The sequence below is a fragment of the Myotis davidii genome, unplaced genomic scaffold, assembly GCF_000327345.1.
Source record: "Myotis davidii unplaced genomic scaffold, ASM32734v1 scaffold710, whole genome shotgun sequence".
Classification (NCBI taxonomy): domain Eukaryota; kingdom Metazoa; phylum Chordata; class Mammalia; order Chiroptera; family Vespertilionidae; genus Myotis; species Myotis davidii.
Window position 1 is genome coordinate 321,607 of NW_006284328.1, and position 17,050 is coordinate 338,656.

At 51.4% G+C, this 17,050-nt stretch overlaps 1 protein-coding gene across 1 annotated transcript; it reads left to right on the forward strand.

Annotated features, from left to right (window-relative positions):
• The first annotated feature begins 12,388 nt into the window (after positions 1 to 12,388).
• On the forward strand, positions 12,389 to 16,820 carry IL10 (interleukin 10). Its single transcript, XM_006754382.2, has 5 exons — positions 12,389 to 12,736; positions 13,564 to 13,623; positions 13,897 to 14,049; positions 14,922 to 14,987; positions 16,076 to 16,820. The coding sequence occupies exons 1-5, from the start codon at positions 12,572 to 12,574 to the stop codon at positions 16,166 to 16,168; spliced, it is 537 nt and encodes a 178-aa protein (XP_006754445.1). The 5' UTR covers positions 12,389 to 12,571; the 3' UTR covers positions 16,169 to 16,820.
• Positions 16,821 to 17,050: the final 230 nt, after the last annotated feature.

A 17,050-nucleotide genomic window follows, 5' to 3' on the forward strand; every position in this document is an offset into this window, starting at 1 on the left:
AGCATCACCAGTCAGCTGTGCTGGTGGCCGTGGCCGTGGGAGCTGTAGCAGTTGTAGCATAGTTAGATAGTAGTCATAGGGTGAGCAACAAACAGGTTGCCAGCTAATTGTTACTGAGGACTCACTACCGCCCGGCACTGGGACAAGCTTTTCATCCCCGCTTCTGCTCATGACCAGGAGATGGGTATTAATACTTCTTTCGTCATACAGATATGACAAGGTTTCCCTGGTGGAGGGGGATAAGGAGCTCTGGATTCCAGTGGCAGAGCTGCCACAAGACCAGTTTACTCATGACACCTGCTAAGGATGACCTGTTCTTCCTCCCTTCCAGCCCTAGCCCCAAGGCCCTGTCACCACCTCTTCCCAACACACAGCCAACTCTTGCAGCCCCTTTGACCGGGCACGTGTTTATACACTTCAATGCAAGTAGCACGGATGTTTGTGAGTCACTTTTTTGGAACCTGGAGCAATACCTTCACAGAAATTCATTTTATAAATGCTGATTTGCTCCTATCCTACAATAGCACAAAACTCAGTTCACGCCCAGCTGGTGTGGCTCAGTGGTTGAGCATAGACCTATGAACCAGGAGGTCATGGTTCAGTTACCGGTCAGGGCACAAGCGTGGATTGCGGGTTCAGTCCCCAGTATGGGGTGTGCAGGAGGCAGCCAATCAATGATTCTCTCTCATCACTGAGGTTTCTATCTCTCCCTCTCCCTTCCTCTCTGAAGTCAATAAAAATATATTTTAAAAAATCATATGTAACACCACACCCAGTCCAGGTTTGTGGGAGCTGGAGTCTATAAGATTTACAAACCCAGTCCAGGTTTGTGGGAGCTGGGGTCTACAAGTTAGAGAGTTTCTTTCGCCTACTGGACACATGACCTGCCATAGGCAACATTTGAAATAAACAAAGTTGTCTTGGATCACCACCCATCACACTCTACTCCCTCTCCCTGAGACCCCTCTATTGTCTACTTTCCCCTCTGAGGGGACCCTCATGTGAACTCCCCCCCTATTAAAACTCCTCTCTTCTGCCCAGCTTGACTTGCCCTCCTCCCCACCCGTCTCAGCTCACCACCAGCCCTGCACGGAACTCAGCACACAATAAGGGGCTGCTGCTTCCTCATTACAGCTCCGACTCGGAGCCCGGTGGCTCTGGAAGCTACTGGCTACTTGATCAAGGGTTTCCCAGAGGCAGCATCCTGAGGTGAAGGGTTCCCCACCTCAAAAGGGCAGAGAGGAAGCATAGCTACTTGCATCTATAGAAAACAGGCATTTCTGAATTGGGGTGGCCTGTGTATTCTTTGCACTCTCTGTATGTTTCTGGTCTCTGGGTCCTCCGTGGACTTGACCGCAGAGCTGTCTTCACGGGACCTGTGAACCTGCTTCTTCAGAGCCTGCGTGAGGTGAGTGCTCACCCACGCTGGGTTCACACAGTGGTCAAAAGCCCGTTTCCAGCGCTGGTCATCCCTCCCTTCTCCTCTTTTCCTGTGGGACCCGGCTGAGGGGCTCCATTCACTGCTCAAAGCCAGTAGCACCAGGCAGCCCCGAGCTGAAGCAGCAATCTAGCTCCCCATCGTGTTTTGCCATGGGAATCCAGCAGCCACGGTCACCTCCACCCGGAGACCCTCTGCCCCCCGCCTCCTGCCATGAGCCAACCACACCACCAACACTTCCTCCCGGCGGCCACTGGCCTGCCTGGCAGCAGCCACCAGAACCACACAGACATTTTTACCACACAGGGCACATAATTTCTTCAGAACACAAACGCCCTCCTGAAGGAGATGGCAAGCGATCTCTAGGGCTTTCCAGTAATATTCTTTCCTCCCAGAGATAGTCAATGTGAGAAATCCACTTCCGGAAGGTGATCACCTTCCTCCCACGCCCCTGCCACCCCGCTTACCACCGCCGCCCGCCCCCCCTGCCCTGCTCTTGAGGAAAAGGCAGCTCACGTCCTCCCGCGAAGCGGAGGCCCTCGGATTCCACTGCTCTCAGCAGGCCTGAGTCACAACGAAACTGCAACCTCGAGAACACGAGGGGCGAGGATTGCAAGAAGGAAATACAGGTGAACTCATCACGCACACGCTGCGCGAGGGAAAGGTTTTGTTCCTCTTACGGAGCGGTGCTTCCAGGGCTGTGAGCTGGAAGTGGCTGAAGGGGCCTGGGCCCCGCTGAGCCAGCAGCTGGGCAGAGAGGGAAAGTACTAGGACACATCAGCACCACGCGTGCCAACTAACTGCTGCCAGGGAGGCTGGCTGGGGCAGGGTGGGAGGGCAGCTGGGGGAATAACAGCTAGGATGCTAGGTTTGGAAAGTACCTCAGCAAAGCAACTCTGTCAAGCCTTCCACTTACAGATGCAGAAAGCAAGGCTGCCCTGGCGGGGTGCTCAGTGGTTAGGGCGTTGACCCACACACAAAAGGGTCTCAGGTGCGATTCCCAGTCAAGGGCATGTATCTCGGTTTGATCCCTAGCCCCAGTCCGGGCATGTGCAGGAGGCAACCAGTCCATGTGTTTCTCTCACCTCTCCTCCTCCTCCACCCCCCCTTCCCCCCGCCCCGCCTCACTCCCTTCCACTCTCTCTAAAGATCAATGGGAAACATAAAAAAAAAGTCAGGCTGAAGGACAGAAAGGAACTGTCCAGCACCTCACAGTGGAAGGCCCAGGGCTGGCTAGGGCTCTCCTCCACGCCCAGGTCAGAGCTCCTTCTACTGTGAGCTTGATTCCCTGTCCCCGGGTAGCAGCCTCAGAGGATTGAGGTGGAGACCCTGGCGTTGTCCCGAGTCTTCGGGTCCACGAGGAGGTCCATCCGCTGTATAGCAGCTGAGCGTTGTTATGGGAAAGCATGAGCAACCACAGCTCAGAGGTCCTGGCAGCTTGCAATGTGCCCGGCACTCACCTAAGCAGTCGTGGACATTCCATTTAAGCCCTACAACCGCCGACAGGGCCAGTCCTCATGTCCAGCACAGGCCACACCAGTGGTGAGGGGCAGAGCCGAGCTGCACAGTCAGTCTGACTCCAGGGCCCACACAGGAAACCACCGTACCCTACTGCAAAGACCAGCCCAGGGGCAAGGCACATGATGTGCTTTGCAGTAACTGAACACCGGGACCCAGGGGCTGAGGGCTGGCAATGTGGGGGCGAGGGGTGCTCAGCTATCGAGGATCTAGCCTTAGCTGTCAGAGGTGGATGAGGTCTGCACCAAAGAGAGCCTCCGTGCAAGCTCCCAGCCGCTCTCCTGCAATCAATCGACTCCCTGACACCAATTTATGTCCAACCTCCTGCCTGAGGCTTCTGACCTTACACCTAAGAACAGTCCCAATCACCCAAAAGCCAAGGCGTAGATTCTCTTCAATTTTTTGGTTTAAAAAAATTTAAGCATTGATACAATCACCAAAAGTAGCCAAACCTCTGCCCTAACTGGTTTGGCTCAGTGGATAGAGCTGCGGACTGAAGGGTCCCAGGTTCGATCCAGGTCAAGGGCATGTACCTTGGTTGCAGGTGCATCTCCAGTGGGAGATGTGCAGGAGGCAGCTGATTGATGTTTCTAACTCTCTATCTCTCTCCCTTCCTCTCTGTAAAAAAATCAATAAAATATATTTAAAATATATATATATATATTTTATTTTTAAGTAGCCAAGCCTCATTGGACGTCCTGGTTTTATTTAGTAGGTTGAGTGCTGTGTTATTCTGAGCTACATTTGAAGGTTAAAGCATCTTAGGGTCTCAGGAGTTCTTAGCCCAGCTCGGGCAAGAAGAGGTTCTGTTCCCATTTATTCTGTAGGGAGTCTCCCACAGTCCACAGGACAGCCCGGGAGCAAGGTTTAACTTGAGCACAAAATGTGTGGCCCGGTTCCTCAAACGGTGCCCACCTTCTCAGCCATTCCTCAGCTAGCCAGCTCAGTAACAGCCCCTGACTGCATATGCCACTCAATCTTGTATGGTGAAAAGAGAAGAGAAAGCAAATCGTATCGCTTTGATTGGATCAATCCTGGCCAGTTGGACTGAAACAATGTCTGCTTTTATTTAGTAGGTTATTCTGAAAACTGAGAAAGTACAAGACTAACCAAAGAGAAAGCAGGGGTTTTTAACTACCTCTTAGAATTGAAGGAGAGAGAGAGAGAGAGAAATTAAATTAAAAGTGGAAGTGAAAGGTAGAACCCAAAATAAACCTGTAGTAGAGTCCCTCCAATAGCCCTGTGTCACCTGACTGCCCGCAGCCCCTACAGCCTGGTCCTAGGCCTGGGGCCCCTTGGAGAGGGGCTTACCGTAATAGGCAGGACGCGGCACGTCAGCCCCCAAAATCCCATGGTTTCTGACTTGAAACCACAAACACTGCATGTGAGGAGGCACTTCAGCTTCCGTGACCTACGTGATGCTCACAGGCGGCTGCCCTGAAGGACCACCTCGGCTATTTGGAAACTCTGACTGAAGAAGACAACAGTGAGGCAGTGGGCACCTCCCTTCTCCATCCAGGCCGGGTGCCCTGGGGGGTATCCCTCACCCCTTCCTCTGATCACCCTCCTCCTACTCATCCTCACCCAGAGATTTTTGTTAAACACAGGCCACGCTTCCCACAGGGTGGTGCAGGGACCTCTGAAAGGTCCTCCCTTTTCTAACTATACGTTTATGTGAGACAGGGTTTTCTTGATATACTTCAGTCTAAACAACATACCACAACAGACCAAACGTAGAGGCAGATGAAAGAACACAGGTTCATCTCTTAAAGCAGATGTTTAAAGAGCTTTGGAACAAATTGTCCCCAATGCCGCTCTTCTCACTAAATGTGTTCTGACTTGCAGAAGACAGCTATTTCTCATAAAGACGATGTTACTTATGTTAACATGCAGTGGGTTTTTATCATTACTTTCAGATGTCATAATAGATAGCTTTTTAATTTCTCACTTTCAGCTGCTTAGTTGATAAATATTGATAACTCACATAAGTGAACAGCTCTTTGGGGTCCTGGACATTAAGTATGTAAAGGGGTCCTGACCCCTAGTGACTTAGAGAATCCAGGGCCACCCTGGACACAGCTGCACACTCCCAGCCCCTCCCTGGGAGAGTGTATGACTGAGGGCTGCGTGTACAGGATAGTCACAGGAGAGGTGGCCTGAATCCAGGATGAGCCCAGAATGGAGGCTCTTCCTGCAATGAAGATGTGTGTAAAGCACACAATAGAAACACAAGGAGTGTGGCTGAGGAGTTAGAATCTGGGGCATAGTTTAGCGATAAAGATCAGATTAGACAAAATGAAGCATTTCGCTCTCCGATCTCTTGAATAAGTTTTCTTGAAATGGATGGTGCTTCGGGCACACCCAACGATGCCTTTTAACCCAACTTCTGTCTCTCAGACATTTGGTCATTTGATTGCTCTCCATCTCTCCCCTTAGATTGCCTTCCACAATCAGTTTTTGACCGTGATTGTTTGCCTAGAACTTTAGGACACTTTTGGACACATCCAAGGTTCTCCCTAAATATTTGTGATATTTATCACAAATGGTACAGTAGGAACCATATTCTGTCTGCATGTGTGCTAAGGCTTGAAATACGTCCCTTGGACAGAAATTCTAAGCAACCCTCACCCAGTCTCCAGCTCTCAAACACAGTCCACAGTAGAGTCAGAATTATTTTACAGGGGGAAACTTATTTTCACAGACTTTCAACTTCTCCTTACCACTGCAACCCCGTGCACTGCACACGTCTTACACAACTCCCCCCAGTTGTTGGTGCTGGCCATGAGAATTGAGAGTAATTTAATATTCATCTGAGTCAAGGAGTCAAATACTAATTTGAGAAGAAAAATGCAAAGACAATCGATTTCGGATTTCGCCTTTGCCATGAACTAACTGTAGTGCCTGGAAAAGTCACTTTCTCTTCTGGCCCTCAGTTTGCTCATCTGTAAAATGAGAAGTAGGGGTTAACTAACATCCAAGTTCCTTTCTCTTCTGACACCCTATGACAGCGGGCATTTTTAACACACCAACAACCATGCGATGTTTGGTTAACATCTGCATGGAAGCATGTTGGATAGTAATTAGATTGTATGTGTATTTTTAATAGAAAAGCTAAATGAGAATGGGCACATATTGTGTGAGGGTAGCTGCTTCCCCAAGTGAATCCATCCTTTATCTCTATGAGGCAGGAAACAAACATATAGCCAGTTACAGCTACAAAAAGCTTAGAAAGCACACACTCAGTCTGTCAGTCAACAAATATTTAGCGAGAACCTTGGATGTGCCCAAAATTGTACCAAGCACTAGGCAAACAATGATGATCAGAAACTGATATGGGGCCCTGCCCCTGTGGAAGGCAATCTAATGGGAGAGATGGAGGTCAATCAAGTGACCAAATGCCTACATGTATAATTATACATTTACCTAGCACCAAAAAGCAAAAGGAGCAAGGTGTTCTGAGAAGATACACCCGGAGAAGACCTAGACCGGAGAATAGAAAAAAATTCACTGGAGCAAATAACATCTTTGCTGAGAACTGAAGGATGAAGAGAAGGGGAAGAATGTAGAAAGCAGCTACAGTGTTTGGACAGGTTCAAGCCTTGGACTACTGAGAGGGCACAGTCCTCTCATGGCCACATGCAAGTCCCAGCTTGGAGGGCAGCGCCCTCCCAGCACAATTATAGCCAACAGCTGTAGTTGTAAGCTTGAACCTATGGTCCGAATACGTGGCCCCATGTGCCTGAGTGATAGAGTTCAGGTGCATGTAGTTGAGTAGGAGTGAAACTCACAAGAATGCTGTAAACATCTTGATCACGCCCTTACTTTGCCTCGTGGCATCTGCTATAAAATAAAGACACAGCTTGTGGGCGTGGGCGCTGTCTCTCTCCATCAGAGGAGCAGCGTCCCACCGAGACCCAGCTTTCGTTCTCTTGTCTGTCTTTTCTAAGCCTTTCACCGCCCCCATTCAGGGTCACTGAACCAGGCTGAGCTGGTGTGGTACATAAGGCGCCCTGGGGCTGAGGATGCCATGGCCATGCCAGCTCCCCACAAAAGAACAATCCAGGAAGGGAGAACCACATGTGCAAAGGCCCTGAGGTGGGAGAGAGAGAGCATGGACCATGGGGGGGCGGGGAGGAAAGCCGATGAGGCTGGAAATGCTGAAAGTCAAAGCAGAAGAAACAGAGTCAGCTGACACAGGGAGTTGATGACAGTATTAAGAATACGGGATTTATAGTCAGAGGCACATTTTAGAGATAGAGGTTAGAATAACCGGGGTGCTTCAGGGGCACTGTGGTGGGAGGGCATGCAAACTATGCCTTTTAACACCACTGCAGTCATGTCCAGAAACCAATCAAAACTCTGCTCTGTCTGCACATATTCTAAGGTAGTGGTTCTCAACCTTGGCTGCACATTAGAAGCACCTGGTAATCTTTTAAAATCCTGATTTCTGGGCCTCAACCTCCGGAAATTCTGTTTCTTTGTTATGAGGTGGGGCCGCAACATTAGTAACAAAGAAACAGAATTTCCGGAGGATGAGGCCCAGAAATCAGGATTTTAAAAAGATTCCCAGGTGATCCTAATGTGCAGCCAAGGTTGAGAACCACTGGTCTAAAGGGACCTTACCCAGGAAGGGCAAGTGGCAGCCATTGCAGGGCTTAGGTAGGGGGTTGGTGTTTGGAAGCCATCACTCTGTCTACAAAGTAGAGAACAGTTTAGAGAATGAATGTGAGAGTATCAATTAGGCATTTATTGTGGGGCCCAGAAGAGAGAAGACCGTAGCTTGAACCAGACAGTGGTTGACGATGATGGAAATGGAGAGACGTAAACAGATTAGAAAGTTGTTTATGAAGAAAAGTCTGGAGGACATGGAAATAGATTGACCATAAGTTGGAGTGGGGGAGGGAGAAACTGACAAGTTATTTCTAGGTTTCTGGCTTGTATGATGGGTTAGATAGATGGTAGTGCCGTTTACGGAATAGGGAGGACTGGGTGAAGGTGAGGCCAGAGAAAGAATGCGATGAGTTTAGTCTCATATACAGAATCGACTACATAAACTGGGGCAGGCCCGGTGCAGAATAAAAACGTGAGGCCTCTTGTTCAGCAATGAAGAATTTCAAGACAGTGACCGCAGAGCAAGGGCGGGGCTTTACAAGCATGGGACCCTATATGACCACACCAGTCGCAGGGCCGCACAGCCAGCCCTGTTCAGTCATCCAGAGGAGAGCTGAGTAAACCTAGTCCCAGCAGACTCACGGCACTGGAGCTGCGAGACCGCGTTTGTGCCCATTCGCTGTTCTAGGCGGTCATGCAGGCAGAGTAGAAACAGCTAAATCCTTTGGGTAACAAGGCTGCCCACACCTGGAGTCCTGGCTCCTGCCAGCCAAATGTCTCATGTGACGAGTCACAGATCACAGTGTTTGTCCCCCAAGGAAAATCCAAACTGCTTGATTCGGTGCCCCATTGCAAAAGGGGAATTCCACATTGGCTGTCCAACTACCAGCCCTTCCGCTGTGGTTTCTAGCATCTGCCTGCCACGATCCTAGATCGTGAAGAGCACCCAATCGGGTTTACACCAGCTTTGCTTGAGTTGACCAAGGGGCCAGGCCCGATGTGCCTCCCTCGACCACCAGGTCTTTCTGCTAAAGCCCCCGAGGCACAAGTCCAAAGTCAGAGGATCCCAGAATAGCACAGGGGCAAAGATCCCTGTCTTCTTGCCCCCCTCACCGCCCCACCCCACTCCCCCGCCAGCCTCACGTGATTCCAGACTCTGTGTTGACCGGACCTATTACAGCACAGCTACCAAGGAAGTCTCTGACCAGGGAGCTGAGAAAGGTTATTCAAGGGAACACTAGAAATTTCAAGCTGGGGAAGCTTTTGTACGCACTAGATGTCCTGGATAAGAAGAAATGAAACTCCCACTATCAGCCTTGAATAGTAACTACTAATGGCCGAGTGGAAGCCAATCCCCAAGGGAGTCCTCATCAGGACAGTCACTGCGCTGCCCCAGGGAGCCACCATCCCACCTTCTCTGCCTGCATCATGAGCCTGCCTGCTCCCTCCCAAGTGGCCCTGTTTGTATGTCAACTGGCCGGACCCCGAGTCCAACAAGCCCAGATCGCTTAGCCTTCCTTGTGACACTCCAGTGCAGCCCCCCCAAGACTGTGGCCACTCTTTGGTCTGAGTTGCAGAACTGCTGCCAGTGTGAAGCCACTATACCAAGAAGGCTGCCATTCTTCACAGCCTTGAGAACTAGGATGACTGACTGCTATTTTTGTTGTTCCCCTGTTTTGTTGATATAAAAATAGAGGGTCTCGATTTTCCCCAAATTGTTCATCCCTGTTGTCTTGTATCAGTTTGACATCAATCCTATGAGATATGTTGATAAAAAGCATATTGTTGTCGCTATTTGTTAAATAAGGAATTGCATCAGGAAATTTGCCTAAGGTTACCTCTGACCCTTTAGATCCTGAAATTTTGAGTAAAGAGAGGACAGTGATTTCAAATCAATGAGGAAAGGTTCAACTATTCAACACATGGCTTATGGATTAAAGAAAGATAGAAATGGGTTTTGCCCACGTCCCTGCCATCTTGTGCATGCGTGCATGTGAGCACGTGTGTGTATACATATATATTATACTAGAGGCCCGGTGCATGAATTTGTGCACCAGGGGTGTCCCTCGACCTGTCCTTCAGGGATCAGGCTGAAACTGGCTCTCTGACCTCCCCCGAAAGGTCCCAGATTGTGAGAGGGCTCAGGTCAGGCTGAGGGACCCCACCGGTGCACAATCAGGGCCAGGGGAACCGCAGGAGGGTCCCAAGGAGTGTCCGGCCCATCTTGCCCAGGCTGGACCCCAGCAGCAAGCTAACCTACCATTCAGAGCATCAGCCCCCCCCCCCGCCCAGTGGTCAGTGCACGTCATAGCAACCGGTCAATCAGTCAAACGAATGGTCGGACACTTAGCATATTAGGCTTTTATTATAGTAGTATAGGATAGGCTGTCCCCAAAAATGCATAGCCATACTTTGAATAATTATAAAGGTAGTGTTTATTAAGATACATTTCATTTTCACAATTGAGCTCCCAGCTGCTACTGTGTGTAGTAGATCTCAAATGATAAGAAAGTGGAAGAGGTGGTTCCTGCCTCTCTGAGCTGCTCTCCCTATCCCTCTGAGTCCTCGCCTGTGCCCCAACCAGGCTAAGGCTTTCCTTTCTCCAGCCCCAGCCAAGGTTCCTGGGACACTCCGCTATGCCCATCCCAATATAGTAAAGGGGAAGCTGTGTGCCTGGCACCTACCATGGGCCAGACCCTGCGCTCGAACCAAGTACACAAAGGATAACAAAACAACATCCTGCTTCAGGGACCTCACAGCTGATTGGCTGAGACAGGGTGAGACATGGGTGATAGCTGTAGGGCTGTAGGTTTAGTAGCAGAGGAAAGCACAGGGCAGGGTGGCAAACAAAGATGGGCAGGGCCATGCTGCCTGGGGAAGGGAGAGCCTGGGAGCCTTGTCCTGGTTGGGGTCCTCTGGGCTAATTGCTCTACCACATTGTCTGCACCTGGAACACCTGGCTCAAAGAGGGGTCAGCCCTCTGGGCCAAAGCTGACACTTCCCACACACCCAACAGGCACGCGCTAAGGAGACAGGCGGAAAGGATGCAGATCCCAGCTCCTGGCTCCTCTCCCCCTCCTGGCTGCAAAGCACACGCTCCTGGGCCCCGTGTAAATCTCAGGAGAAGCAATTCCTGTGTTAGCACCACTCCTGCTTCCAAAAGAAAGGCCCGTTCTCCCTTTGTGATTCTTTGGTTTCTCTATTAGCACAAAGGGTTGGGAGGAGAGGCCACAGTCCCTGATTCTGGCCCACACGGTATATCCACAGGTGGGCCCGCCTACTCACTCCAGACTGGCCCCGCCCCAGTACGTCCACCTCACTTGCTCTGGCGCAGTGACCTCCGAGGGGCAGGCTCAGACCCAGTGCCATTCAAGGCGTCCCAGTGCTGATGCAGGAGGGCAAGGGAATAGAGAAAGCGGGGGATTTCTTACATCTGAGTCCATTTGTTAATTCCCCAAGCCCATCCTGTGGGAAGCCCAGGCCCTTGGCAGGCAGGAAGCAGATGGAAAACAGACATGGAGAAGTCACGTCAGAGCCCAAGCCTTCTGCCCCCTCCCTGGCCAGTGTTCTCCCCTTCACTGTCTACACCAGGGGTGGGCAAACTTTTTGACTCCAGGGCCACAATGGGTTCTTAAACTGGACCGGAGGGCCGGAACAAAAGCATGGGTGGAGTGTTTGTGTGAACTAATATAAATTCAAAGTAAACATCATTACATAAAAGGGTACGGTCTCTTTTTTTTTAGTTTTATTCATTTCAAACGAGCCGGATCCGGCCCGCGGGCCATAGTTTGCCCACGGCTGGTCTACACTGTGGGAGAAGCCTCTGTGGAAGGGGGAGGTGAAGGCACAAATGACCCCCAGAGACTTTCCAGAGATCTGAAGTGATGCCACTACCCCTGCCTTTCCTAACTAGAGGGAGAGCCGCTGCCCTGCCCCTGCAACACACACACACACCCTCACATTCACACACACATTCAATACTTAAACACACACACACTTACACACCTTCACATACACACACATTCACACACACACTCATATGCACACACTCACACACATTCACGTGTCCAAATCTAAGACAATATAACAAAGGCTTCTTTGAGGAGGGGAGAAGAATTAGGTAAGAGGAAAGAAAAGAGCCTGTTCTCCAGCCTTCATGGAATCCTGACTTATTTTTCATGTTATTTCTACTTCTTCCTCCCCTCTTTCAAGCTTAAGTCTCCAGCCATAGAAGCTTACAACTCAAATAAACCTGAAGGTCTTTAATTCCGTTTTCTCACCTCGCTCCGGACTCTGCTCTACACTGTCCCATGTGGCACCTCCTGGCCACCCTGTGGGAAGCGGGCCTCTCGGAGCGGCCGGCTTGGAACAGCAATGAAAGAACCAGAAGACAGCATTGAGGATATTTAGCTCACCCTCGCGTTTTCACTGGGGGAAACTAAGGCCCAGAGCGTTGAGGTGACTTCCCCATTCAGCAAGGAGAAGCCTTGGGTATTCAACCCAGGTTAGGGAAGGGATCCAATTATTGCTCAATCGCAGCACACTCTGTCATGGCCAATTTGTCCACGTCACTGTGACCTAGGAACGTGTGAATGGAACCCACACTGTGGGCCTCTGCGCACAGAACAACTGGTCACCCCAGGAAGTCAACTTTTTTTTTATTAAGAGAAGTTGCAAAAATTATTTTAAAAGAGAGAGAGAGGTGGCTCAGCCTAAAAATAGCATAACGCAGAAGTTCGTTTTTCAACCATCCTTTTTGCTGACGATGCAATGAATTAACATTTAAAGCAGTTCATCGAATGCAAAGGTCTAGAGAAGGGAGGGGCTCTGGTCAGAATCCTTTGACAGGAAGCTTTGTGGGTCTGTGACTTTTTTCTCAATGGGGGAGGCCCTACTGAACCCAATATAAAGGGGGGACACAGTAGGTGAAGGCTACACACCAGGGCCTTGCTCTTGCAAAACCAAACCACAAGGCCGACTGGCAGAAGAAGGCAGAGCGCCACTATGCCCAGCTCAGCACTGCTCTGTTGCCTGGTCTTCCTGGCTGGGATGGGGGCCAGCCCAGCCCAGGGCACGCCATCTGAGAACAGCTGCACCCACTTCTCCACCAGCCTGCCCCACATGCTTCGAGAGCTCCGAGCTGCCTTCAACAGGGTGAAGACTTTCTTTGTGAGTATGATGCCTCCTTACCCTCCCTCCCTGAGACTGCCTGAACAGGGCATTCTGCTAGAGCTCCCAGAACTCTCCTTGCTCACCTCCATCCCCACCACCCATCGCCCCACAGTTAAGTTCTTAAGAGACTCCCCCAGTCGAGCTATGGGTTTCATGAGTTCAGCTAAGTCCAGGTGATGCGCCCAATGTGCAGGAAAAGCTACCTACAGGGTCAAAGCACTCTGTCTCCGATGCTCGGAAATGATTTATAAGATTCTGCTGGCGCTCAGTGCTTCATTGGCTGGGAGACACCCCCACGGGTATGACTGAAGGTGAAGATGCTCCCCCCGCTCTGTGGCAGGCAAGTCTAAATTGCATCTGCTAAGAGTGGTCCGGAACCTGAGAGACTGACATTTGGGGAAGCATCATGCAGGGGGAACCTGCACGAGGAACTGCCCCACCACACACACACACACACACACACACCTCAGGGAGTCTTCAGAGCTGCAGCGGGTATGGGCAGGAGGGGGAGACTGGCAGAGAGCACTGAAGGGCAGACACCCGATGTGTCCCCTCAGGACCCAGTCAAGCATCTGCCTTAACTTCAAACCTGGGCAGAACGTTTGGAATAACTGGATCCCTGGGCGGGGGGTGGGGGGTGGGGGAGCTGATTTAGCTAAGGGTTCCAGCGCTGTTGAGTGTGTCAACGTTTTGATAACTGTCCTTTCCATTTGTGGGCTGGAGCTGCATGGATTTCAAATAAAAAAAACTCTATTCAACCAAGGACATTCATTTCAGGTGATCCCCCAAATCTCCGGCTTACTCTCACTGTGTTCTTCTTGTAGCAAATGAAGGACCAGCTGGACAACATGCTGTTGAACGGGTCTTTGCTGGAGGACTTCAAGGTGAGAGACGGCGGGGTGGGTGAGGGGGAGCGTGTGTCTGGTGACTAAAGAAGGGGAATCTGCTTCAGCCTGCGGGGAGCTGGGTCCGCTTCCTCCACGTAAAAAGGAGAAGTGAGAAGTTCTTAACTCAGCACAGAGCCAGCCAGAGGGTTACAGAGGGCTGGGTCCTGGGGGAAGGTCCTGGTGGAAGACCGGTCCTGGGGGACAAAGCCAGCCTCTCAAGCTAGTGGCACAGCCCTTCCTCCCAGTCACCTCCCCTGCTTCTGCCCTTAGGGTTACCTGGGTTGCCAAGCCTTGTCGGAGATGATCCAGTTTTACCTGGAAGAGGTGATGCCCCAGGCCGAGACCCAGGGCCCCGACATCAAGGAGCCCGTGAACTCGCTGGGGGAGAAGCTGAAGACGCTGAGGCTGCAGCTGCGGCGCTGTGTGAGTAGCAGGCCCGCTCCCTCCCTCGCCGCTCTTCTTGGCTTTTCGGAAACACTCATCTCCTGACACCACTGACACCCAGGCACACACACTGGGTGGCAGGAGGCTGCTCATTTCTCTCTGAGAACATGGGGGGTGGGGGGTGGCTGCTAGACATTTACATGCGAAGATTTGCAAACAGCTTTCCTGTTATTTGTGAGTCATTTGTGGCTTATTAACTATTCCTGTCTCTGTAGAAGAGGGGCCCAGGGCTTTAGTCAGGGCTCCCCCGTCCCTCGGGACCCACGCCCTGAGCCCCGCAAGAGGGGCCAGGAGGTGAGCATCCCTGGGAGAGGAAACTCCACCTCCCTCTCATTCCGAACCCTTTAGGACAGGACTTTCCCTGGTATTTAGAAGGGCCTGGGAGCTAGTGTCTGCAAACAATTCCCCAGGAGAATCTGCTTTTTCAATTGAAATGGGGTCTCCTCGCTGGTTTCCTTTGCTGTCGCGCTGAGGATGCGAAATCAGCCGATTTGGGTCTCTGTGTGGAGGGTGGGACTAGGCCGTGGTCAGTCTGCAGAGCCGAGGCTGTGTCCCTGTTCCTCGGGGACTTAGAAACGATCCCCCTCCGTGTCTGGGATTGAGCGGGAAGGGCAGGAAAGGGCGGAATGGCTGGCTCCGCATCTGGGCAGCAGCCTGGGTGTCATGCGGGCCTCACTGGCAGGCTGCACGGCTCCTCTCCTGGGCTGTGTCTCTTCTCCTCTGCTGGGAAAGGATGGGGGCGGGGATGGCGGGAGGTAGGGGCGTTGAGGACAAGTCTGGTCCCTTCCTCTTGCCACCAGCGTGTCCCCAGGCGAGCTGGTACCTTTAACACTTTCTCTTTTCCTTCACAGCATCGCTTTCTGCCCTGTGAGAATAAGAGCAAAGCCGTGGAGCAGGTGAAGAGCGCCTTCAATAAGGTGAGCTGCACGGTGCCGGGAGGGTTTGGGGCGCACGGCCTGGGCCCACTCCCCAGGGGGCAGAGGCTGGGCAGGTGCTCATCAGCCCCATCCTTCGCTGGGAGGGACTGTGGGAACCCGACAGATGGTGTGACCTCCGCAGCCAGCGAGGAGCTGCCGCCTCGGTTTATTTGCTTTCTGTGAAGTGTCTTTGGGGGTTTCTAAATGACTGCTCCCGCCTTTGCAGGCCTGTGGGTTGGGCGGCTGGCCCGCCTGTGAGCACAGTGAGCGGGGCGCTGGGGAGAGTGACAAAGGAAACAGAAAGTAGCTTGTTGGGAATCCAGGCTGAAGCCACACGTGCAGGAAGCCGACACGTGAATGTGCGCGCGCGCACACACACACACACACACACATGCCCAGGGGTTCAGCCTGGCTTCCCCGAGACTCAGAGCAGGAAGCAGGATTCTCGGGGGCTGGTCCGTGCTCACTTTCCATCTGCCACTCCCAGCTCCCCAGGCGCCCGTGAATGTCAACTCTCAAACCAGAGGGTTTCAGGCTTCCAATTCTTTGTGGACATTCAAACACCATTTCCCAGAAGCCATGTGGCCTGTGTCCTCTTTGGGGCCCAGGGGACAGACACTGGGCAGGGTTCCCACATCGGGGAACATGCGTCCCCCGGGCACAGGTTGGATCCGCAGGGTGGGGCCTGCTAATTTGTTGGAGGAAGAGAACAAACCTCAAAGAGGTGCCCTTCTCTCCTCTGGCACCGCCTTGTTTTCAAAGTGGTGCCTCTGACGTCCTTTCATCAAATTCTGAATAAGCATCATGTGAGCACATGGCCTTTGAATGTGTTGACAAGGCACCAGTTTAAAGACTGTGCTTTGCAAGCAGGTGCTCCTCTCGCCACCACTGGCTCAGCCTCAGGCCGACGCCCAGCCTTTCCCAGGGCGGCTGAGCATATCCTCGGGTGGCCTGGGTCCACCCTTCACCTCCCAACTCGAGGGATCAAGTGCAGCTGCTAGACCCCAGGGTGACGGCCATTCAAGCGAGGGGCCACCTGACTCCCTCAGATTGGGTTTTCACTAACCATCTCTTGTCTCCACACACAGCTCCAGGAGAGAGGGGTCTACAAAGCCATGAGTGAGTTTGACATCTTCATCAACTACATAGAGGCCTACATGACAATGAAGATGAAAAACTGAAACATGTAAGCAACAAAACAGCCAGGATGGCGGCTCCCCTGGACTCTAGGACATCGACTAGAGATCTCCAAAATCCAACCCGGGTTCCAGGAGAGCCAGGCCAGCTCCTTGGAAAGTCTCGCCGTACCTCTCTCCTAGAATATTTATTACGTCTGATACCTCAACTCCCTTTGCTATTTATTTACTGAGCTTCTCTGTGAACTGTTTAGAAAGAAGCCTAATATTATATTTTTTTCTATATTTATTATTTTCACTTGTGTTTAAGCTGTTTCCGTAAGGTAACACCCTATGGTATTTAAGTGTTTTAAGACAAATTGTAAGTTATCTATAAAGAAAAGGAAATGTTTCTTGGGGAGCCCACGGAAGCTTCCACTCCAAACCTGATCTCGCTCTTCTGTCCCTGGGCCTGGGGCTCCCAGAAAGTTACAGAGATCTCACTCTCTTAGGAAGAGAAACTTGGGAGCCCCTTTGACCATTCATGTCCCAGCCGCTCAGAAGGATGCCCCTGACCTCATTCCCTGACCTCTTCATTCTTGAAAGCTGTAGCCAGCTTGTTATTTATGACAACCTAAAATTGGTTCTAATAGAACTCAGTTTTAACTCGAAGCAGTTCAATTCCTCTGGGAATGTTACATTGTTTGTCTGTCTTTGTAGCAGATTTTAATTTTGAATAAAATAAATGAGTTTTATTAAAATCACGTTACGGTGTCCGTTGACTTCTGTGTGACTAAAATTATTCCCTCGCCCTAGCCGGTTTGGCTCAGTAGATAGAGCATCAGCCTGTGTACTGAAAGGTCCCGGCTTAGATTCCGGTCAAGGGCACATGCCTGGGTTGTGGGCTCGATCCCCAGTGGGGGACTTGCAGGAGGCAGCCGATCCATG

What these genes read in the sequence shown, in the direction of transcription:
- IL10 (XM_006754382.2), top strand. Translation starts at nt 12,572, where the DNA reads ATGCCCAGCTCAGCACTGCTCTGTTGCCTGGTCTTCCTGGCTGGGATG. An exon ending in CTTTGCTGGAGGACTTCAAG is followed by an intron (nt 13,624 to 13,896) that starts GTGAGAGACGGC and finishes TTCTGCCCTTAG; the next exon opens with GGTTACCTGGGTTGCCAAGC. An exon ending in GGCTGCAGCTGCGGCGCTGT is followed by an intron (nt 14,050 to 14,921) that starts GTGAGTAGCAGG and finishes TTTCCTTCACAG; the next exon opens with CATCGCTTTCTGCCCTGTGA.